The sequence below is a fragment of the Bufo gargarizans genome, chromosome 2 (genome assembly GCF_014858855.1).
Source record: "Bufo gargarizans isolate SCDJY-AF-19 chromosome 2, ASM1485885v1, whole genome shotgun sequence".
Lineage (NCBI taxonomy): Eukaryota > Metazoa > Chordata > Amphibia > Anura > Bufonidae > Bufo > Bufo gargarizans.
In genome coordinates, this window is record NC_058081.1 from 443,582,392 (window position 1) to 443,590,715 (window position 8,324).

Consider the following 8,324-nt stretch of genomic DNA (forward strand, 5'->3'; position numbering starts at 1 on the left):
ATTGTGTAGATACTCTAGATGTGGTCTATTACTTCCTGAACCATTCCCGAATCATTTTTGTAGGTTCCTTCAGCTATGAAAATAAACTTGGTGTGTGGTGCAGATGTAGGGATAGTCTAGATTATCCTGTAGGTGTGAGGGCAAGGTTGTCCAGAATTGGAAAAAGAAAAGTATTCTATTTTCAGAAGCATTGCCACTGTTGTCCATGTGTAGTATTGCCCTTCACCCCCATTAAAATGTAGTTGCTTAACTGCATTACGAGACAAAATCGAATATACAAGTACAGGGCTGTTTTTAGTGGAAAATCTATTTTTTTTTCTTATAACCACTTTAAGCAACAACAAAAAAAATATTTTCATGTCTACGCCATCTAACCTTGAAAAAGATGACACCTGGTAAAAAAAAAATATTCAAGGAAGGGGCATTTCTCTTTGAGATTTTGATATACAATGACTTCCTTTAGATGTTATCCTGTATTTTATATATGCTGCTAGATTGTCAAAGTACTGTAGACCACTTTCTTGACTTCCTTTACCATTTAAAGGGGTTGTCTCATCTCAGACAATAGTGGCATATTGCAAATATATGCCCACATTGTCTTATAGGTGCAGGTCCCGATGCTGGAACCAGCAACTATATCTGAAACAGAGCCCCACAATGTGGTGGCTGGAGGACTCTGGTTCAGCCACCACCAAGCACTCTCCCCATAAGAAAATAGAAGTGCACTGCGCATGACCGGCCATCGCTCCCATCCACTTCTATAGGCCCGACGGAAATAGCCGAGCCAGTGCTCTGCTATTTTCTTCGGCCCCATAGAAAATGAATGGAGTGCGGCTGTGCATGCGCAGTGTGCCCTCAACCACTTTCGCGGCTCCGTTCAATGTAGGTGCGGATCCCAGCAGTGGGACCCACACCTATAAGACAATGGGGGCATATCCTAGCGATATGCCCCCATTTTCTGAAATGAGACAATCCCTTTAAGCGGCAGGCTTTCGCTGGTGGCTGGGGTGATGGTGTTTATCAATCCCTATAATTGCTTTTTGTTTCTATTGGCCCGGCACAGACCAACACTATTTCTATATACAGTACTTCTCTTTTGCTTTATGTGGCCATCTTGTTTTGCCACCCGTGTATATTGATGATTGTGTTGTCGAATTATTATTTTAATTTTTTTTTTTTGTATGGCTTTTGTTTAGCATGTGGAATAAATACTTTGGACACTGATATAAGTCCTACTTTAATTTACCATTTTGAGATTTGACTCATATTACTATAGTATATGAATCCCTAGTCAAAGAAAGCACTTTTGTAATGAGCTCTAGGAGTACAGGGTAGGTCATATTTAAACTGATGAATCTGTTAAGTAATTGACCCACTAACAAATATATCTTTGATCTTCTCTACTTGTCTTCAGATCTCAGACCACTGCCTGATGTAGCCATGACGGGAAACTGCACGCGGGAATGTACAGAATATGGACACTCTGATACTTGCTGGATGCCCGGCCAACCATCCCCCAACCGCAGGCCCAAGAATGCCCTGAAGCTCTCCACTTTTGTGCCTTACCAAGACAAGGGGAGTCAAGAGCAGATTGGCAATGGGAACCCCAGAATTCCAGAGGACCGCATTGGAGGCAACAATAACAGCAGCACCAAAATGGCCAACATCCAGCTGTTACCGACTTACAGTGCCTTTACAAGTAACAGCCATGAGCCATGTACGGACTCCCCCATGGAGGAAATCCCACTAACCCAAACAGTGGATTTCCAGCATGCCACAACTCCTTCCTCCCAATCTGCTAAGAGGGAGATATACCTGTGAGGTTCACTTTTTGGCATGGTTTGAACTTGAAAGCGTAAAGGAAGAATTGGGAGGTCAGACCTAAACTTTTAAATGAAGGAGACATATTAGAGAGGAACTTAAAAACAATTGCTTTATGGTCCATGCAACTGCTTCTAGGCCTATGCCTATTTTAATTTTAAATGTTGATTTTATTTTTTGTCGTTCTCCATTTTCATTTTATTATTCCTATGTAAAATTTGAAACAGCCCTCTACATAGACAATTCATTGTCATTAAGGTCAGAACTGGATTTAGAGAGAGGGAAGCACATTTGTCTTTTTAAAAAATGTAGATTTTATATAAAAAGGGAACTTGCGTTATGTTTCTCGGCCAAAGAGGAGAAACTGTAAAGCAGAGGTGGACTTTATAAGCCATTGTGGTTTGTGTCTGAGAATCTTAAAGAAGGGTGTTCTTGGTGCTGTCATCTCTTCTGGTACATCGTTTGAATGTCCTCATGTATAGGAGAAATTAATGTCTCTTTTTGGTGAATGAATGAAGTTGGTAGAGGTTTTAATTTTTCTAATTAAAAACTTGGGGCACACACACACACACTTAGACACATTCAGAGACTCACATCTTCCCATTGGAAATGAAAGTTCTGCTCAGGTACTAGCTTCATAGACCTGTGTGTCAAAAAAATACCCAGATTATCTACTTGTACATGGTACTAAGATTCTTTCAAGACATTTGTTTAGAAATATTTTTATATATTCTATCTATTAAGACGTTATTTATTTTTAGGTCTTCATAACATTAACTTCAGGATGGCATGCTGCCTTTAGTTTTTCTTTTAACATCAATGCAGCGATCTGTAAATCAGATGGGTACTTGCTGTTTTAAGGTCAGTTTGGATAAAGGAGGACATCACCTCTGACACTTATAAAGCACTTCATGTTATGTCACCCATTTTTTATTTGAGTTACTGCATGGTAGTGCTAAAAAGTGAGGACTGCTCTGCCGTGAGCCAAGCTCAATAGATGACTAGGCAAAGGTCTGACGATACTTCCTTAGGCTACGGTTCACAACCACTTTTTGAACTGGTCTAGTAATCTTGTGAGATAACTGAGTTATGTCGACAAATAGGTAAATGGGGGATATTATATACCAAAGGTGCCAACTGAATGAGTACGGATGATTGCAAGGGACAGCCTGATGGGGACCAAACTGTAATCTATCTGCATATCCAACTCATCTATAACAGGGTAAGCTGCGAGTTTGACTGGCCGTTTCATGTAGACTTCTGTAAATACAATCCCTTTGAATGAAGCCTGATTTCAGCTTTTATTGTTGCAAGAAACCTTTTTTTTTTTTTTGGTTTTCTTTATTTATTGTAATTTAATTTTGACTACACTCTGCCAAATGGCCCACAGCTGGTTGGGCGTTTTTGGTTACAAGAGAATGTAGGCTGGTGTATTCAGTGGCATTACTTCCTGTTCCTACTTAATGGGAGAGAGAAATCCTTAAAACCAGAGTAGAAAGGTTAAGTTCTGTGTGTATATTTCTGTAATGCATACTAATTTGCACATAATCTGCCCAGATTTCCTAAATCAAAATTGCTCTTTTTTGTTCTTACTCTTAAATTGTAAATTGCACAAAGAGCTGAGCTTACCATTCAGCCATCCTACAATGTATTTGTGGGAAGCAGGAACCACTTTAATAACCTTAAGATTTTGTATCATGCAAAGGGGACATATAAATGTGGGGCTCTTCTGCCATGGTATGGTTTCTACAATTAGGTTTTGGTTTTTTATTTTGTTTTTTAATACACTGAACGCATGGAGAAGAGAAATTGGAATGCTTTGCATTTGACTTCTGGTATTTAAAGGATGTATAGCTTAATTTCCCTCTTACAACATATGGTATAATGCTGATCCATATTGTTTGGTGCCACAGGTGCGATTGTTAAATAAAAATTTTAAATGATCAGATTCTGACTATTATGGTGTTACGGTGTATATGGTGTTGTATTTGGAAAATTAACATAACCTCTACCTGACGCGTGCCATCTGCTCGTCACCTAATGCTACTACTACTTTGCCTCTATTGTGGATTATCTTTCCTTTGATGTTCCTTTTCATGCTCATATAACTTCTGCTACTGTCTTTTATGAAGCTTTTAATAACTCGGAGCGAGGTTTGATAGTGATTAAAAATGAAATAAATATTTAAGCATTTGAGTTAATGGGGAGTACAGTAGGACCATTTGCTCTTTGACACAGTTGTACATCACAATTTTTCTACTATAGATTTACACAATCTGGAAAGACAGGATGTTTAAACAAGCAAAAGTTGACAGTCACATTTATGTTGGATGTTTTTCAAATTTTTCTTCTAGTGGATCTTCTTGTACACAAAGGAAGTAGCCATTTGTCAGATATCAATCCAGTTACAAGCTATTTGATGCTGCTACTTAAAGAGCATATGTCAGCATGATCACCCCTATTAAACCAGGCATACAACCTGATAGGGTTGATCATAGAGATAAATATGGTGCCCTTATTATAATTCTCCATAGCCATATTACTGAAAGAACTGCATTTTTCTTTATATGCAGTTGACCTAACTGGAGAACCAAAGGGCTGCCCAGAGCCCTCCCAGCACCAGTTTGTAACACCACCTTTACCTACTCCTGGATTGACACTGCTAGTCTTCTAGTGCCTGCTAACCACCATTTCAGTATAATTGTACCTACTCTGTTGGCCAACTCTGAGAATATGAGGCTCAAAATAAGTGAAATTGCTATGGTGGCTCCTGTGGAGCATTTGTTAGGCATCATTGTAGGCTGTATTGGCATTACGTTGTGCCTTATGCTTCAGTGATGTCACTAGTTCCTAGTAATTTGATACATTGAGTTTTATTGAGTGTCTCTAAATAAAATGGCTGCTGCCTTTGTGTGTTTCTAGATATTTTACAAATTAAAATGGTCCACTAAAAACAATCCAGACTTAACCAACTTTCTTTTGCTCATGTTCCTTAAACCAACATCATAAGCAGCTCAGGGCTGCATTTCATTCTCGATCTCTCAGCAGCCATCTATAAAAAGCTAATTTCTCATTCCTACATCACCATTTAGAAATCCTTAACTTTTACTTAAAAATTGCTCCTCTTTTCTAGCTGTTGTTTATATCTATTTAGCCATAAGCCTGGTAGAAAAATGGAAGATAGACAGTTTTGCTCTGCAAGAGGGTTGACTGTGTCAGAGCTGTGCTATGCTCCCACATGATCTAATGACATCTGTAATGCACATCTGTCTAGATAGGGTCTTAATTATCCACTCCTCCACCCCATTCACTTGCTATTGAATTCCTCACCTCTGCTTTCTCTACATTACACTTCATGACATGCGTAGCTCTTGCATGTATTATTGTCACTGCATTTTTAATGTGGGATTCAAACTTGTTTGCGGAGAGTCTATTTTTGTGGTGCAGTCATTCTTCACCTTTTATGCACAATGTGTAGAGCAAGGTTGGACAGCTCAGGTGTCTGACACATTCAGACACATTATAATAAGATAGCTGTCAAAAAAAAAATTGCATGCATGGCCAAATAACTAGTACACTTGTTAATGTCTTCCTTGCTAGAAGAAACTTTGAATTGGTGGCATGCAGAGCTTGATGGGCCATTTTAGTTTGTATACTATATGGTAACACTGCAGTCCTCATCACAAAAGGCCTTCTGTTTCCTTGCCAGAAAAGTACATCACAGATTTCCTGTGGGATCGGACATTACTAGGTATAACAATTGACTATTGTAAGAAAATGGATATTTATATTTTTATGCTGTGTTGTCATTTGAACTATGATTGAGGTCTTGCCACTACACTTTTGCCAAGTAAAAGAGCAAAAGTAGAGTTTGGACTATAGTGTGATGGGTGGTAGATTACCTGGCTTACTTTAGCTATAATATTGGTGGCACCCTCCAACATTTGCATGTCATAAAAGCCATTTTAATCATGTTCATGGCACTTGCAAGGGATCGGGGATAGGGTGCTAGTGTTGATTCTATGAACTAGGTAAATGTAACCCTATATTTCATAAATACATTATGGTTCCTTTGTTTGGTCTTCTAAGATCAAAGTATTCTGTACATGGACCTTCGTTCTGGGTCTGCCTGCAATGAAAACATTTGGATTAAAGCTGCACCAACTTTTGGGGGGGTTTACTAGATATATACAAAAAAGGAGCTAGGACACAATCAGTGCTGTAATTCAGTATCTCAGTACCTCATATGCATAATGCACAGTTCTAATCGATTTTGCTTCACAAATTTTTGGAAACTGTGACACTGTGTGTCAGAAATTTAAACTACTTCTAATTGGGCATAATGAATCCCCTATTTTATATGTCATGTTCGTTATATGACCCTGTTTTCTTAAATCATATGTGCAATATAAGGACAGATTATGTGCCCTATCAAAAAGACATTCTTGCATTTAAGCTTGCACTATGATGCCACAAAAAGTTTATTTTCTGAGGACAAAAACCGAAGGTTAGAATTCAAACACGATGGAAACTCCACTGGCTACATTTGGCAGAGTAGTCTGATACCGAATGCTTTTGTGAAAACTAAAAAACAAAAAATAAAAAAAATGAAAAGGTGTATAAAAGAGAAATAATCAAAAGCCTGTTTTTAGATTTTTAGTGTTGATTCTTTTTGCCTCCTGATCTATTGAGGTATTGGCAATGTCCACCAATGGAAAGGGGCTAACACAAAACATTTAATTTACCTGCTTGTGATGCTGCCTTGTTTTGTACAGTTTTATGTACATGAAAGTGTTGCTTTTTAATATAAACCTTTAAAGAAATCTATATATATATAATTAAAAAAAAATCCCACACAAAAAAACCTTGACTTAAAATATTATGGCAAAGTATGTAACTATTTTTAAGATGGGTAAATTAATATGTATAATCAGACGCTATCGTTGAAGTTTTCTCGATTTCTTAGTATTTGATGTATTTTCCCAAGTTATCCTGAACCTTGACCTTTCTCTCTGGGAATTTTTTTCTATCTTCTTTTTAATTTCACATTTTCTTAATTTATACTTTTTGCCACTCCCCCACTTCCTATTTTTTTTTTTATTAACCCTGTGAGCACAATCATTTTTTTATTACTTTTTGTTGTTTCCTGTTTTAATTTTTTCAGCATGGCAAGAATAAAACAAACTTGTGGTCTGTCTATTACCGTTTTTACTTTTCAGATACATGAAAATCTTTGTTCTGTTTGCGGAGCTGTCAAATAAAGAATTCCATTGTAATTATACTCAGTGCCTCATAATGATTTAAATATTATGTGTCAATCTCTTGTGTACCTGTGGTGATTTTACGTTGGTACTCTTGGTCAACTGTCAGTGAATTGGAAAATATATTTTTTGCTAGCAGAATGACCCGGCTTCGCACGGGTATATTTAATCTATTTCATTTAATGTTTGTGTGTGTCGTTAAAAGAATATTGACAGTATCCCCCATAACAGTGACATATACAGTACCCCGCCCCCTTAGTGATCGCCACAACCCCCCACCTCTTAACACTGACCCCCAACAGTGCCCTGCCTCCTTAAAATGGGACCTCCACAGCAGCCCACCCCATTAACTTTGACCTTCATAGCAGCCTGCCCCTTTAACAGTGAGTTCCATAGCACCCCACCCCCTTGAAAGTGACCCGCACAGGGGCACACTCCCTTAACAGTGACCTCTACAGCACCCGTCCCTTAACACTGACCATAGGTTACAGTCCCCTTAACTGTGACCTCCAGCTTTCAGTCTCCTCCTCAGCATCCATCCCTTTATTAGTGACCTCCACAGTACCCTATGTCCTTAACAGTGACCTCCACAGTTCCCCACCCCTTTAGCAGTGACCTCCACAGCAGCTGCCCCTTTAATAGTGACCTCCACAGTTCCCCACCCCTTTAGCAGTGACCTCCACAGCGGCTGAACCTTTATTTGTGACCTCCACAGTAACCCATCTCGTAAACACAGTAACCTGCCCACCTCCACAGAGCTCTGTTCCCTTAAACTGTGACCTCCACAACACCCTGCCCCCTTAACAGTGACATCTACAGCACCCCACCCCTTAACACTGACCTCCATAGCGGATCGTCCCCTAAACAGTGATCTCCACAGCATCCCTCCCCCTTAAGTGACCTTCACAGTGGCCACCCCTTTAACACTGACCTACATAGCGGACCGTCCCTTTAACTGTGACCTCCACAGCAGCCGGCCTCCTTAACTGTGACTTCCACAGCACTCCGCCTCCTTAAGTGTCATCCACAGTGCCCTGTTCCTTTAAAGCTGACCTACAGCAGTGAAGAAAAATGGCTGGGTTGTTATGGAAACCTGGTGTAAAACTGTGTGTTTGTGGAGACTAAGGGCCTGCGAGCTTCTATTGGCTGATAAGGGTCATGTGACCATGTGTATGGCAGTTGGGATATGAGTGAGAGGTCTCCAGGCTTCTATTGGCTAATGTATGTCATGTGATGGTGCCA

General features: G+C 39.4%; 1 protein-coding gene across 9 annotated transcripts in view; it reads left to right on the forward strand.

The window, feature by feature from the left end:
- The window catches only part of PCDH1 (protocadherin 1), a 184,228-nt gene extending 177,126 nt beyond the window's left edge, over nucleotides 1-7,102 (forward strand). For 7 of the 9 annotated variants that reach the window (XM_044280960.1, XM_044280967.1, XM_044280963.1 and 4 more), the window contains one exon: nucleotides 1,415-7,102. In XM_044280960.1, the coding sequence (XP_044136895.1) occupies nucleotides 1,415-1,821 (407 nt within the window). In that variant the 3' untranslated portion in view covers nucleotides 1,822-7,102. The remainder of the gene's footprint in view (nucleotides 1-1,414) is intronic. The other 2 variants (XM_044280968.1, XM_044280969.1) reach the window with 1 other exon arrangement.
- Nucleotides 7,103-8,324: the final 1,222 nt, after the last annotated feature.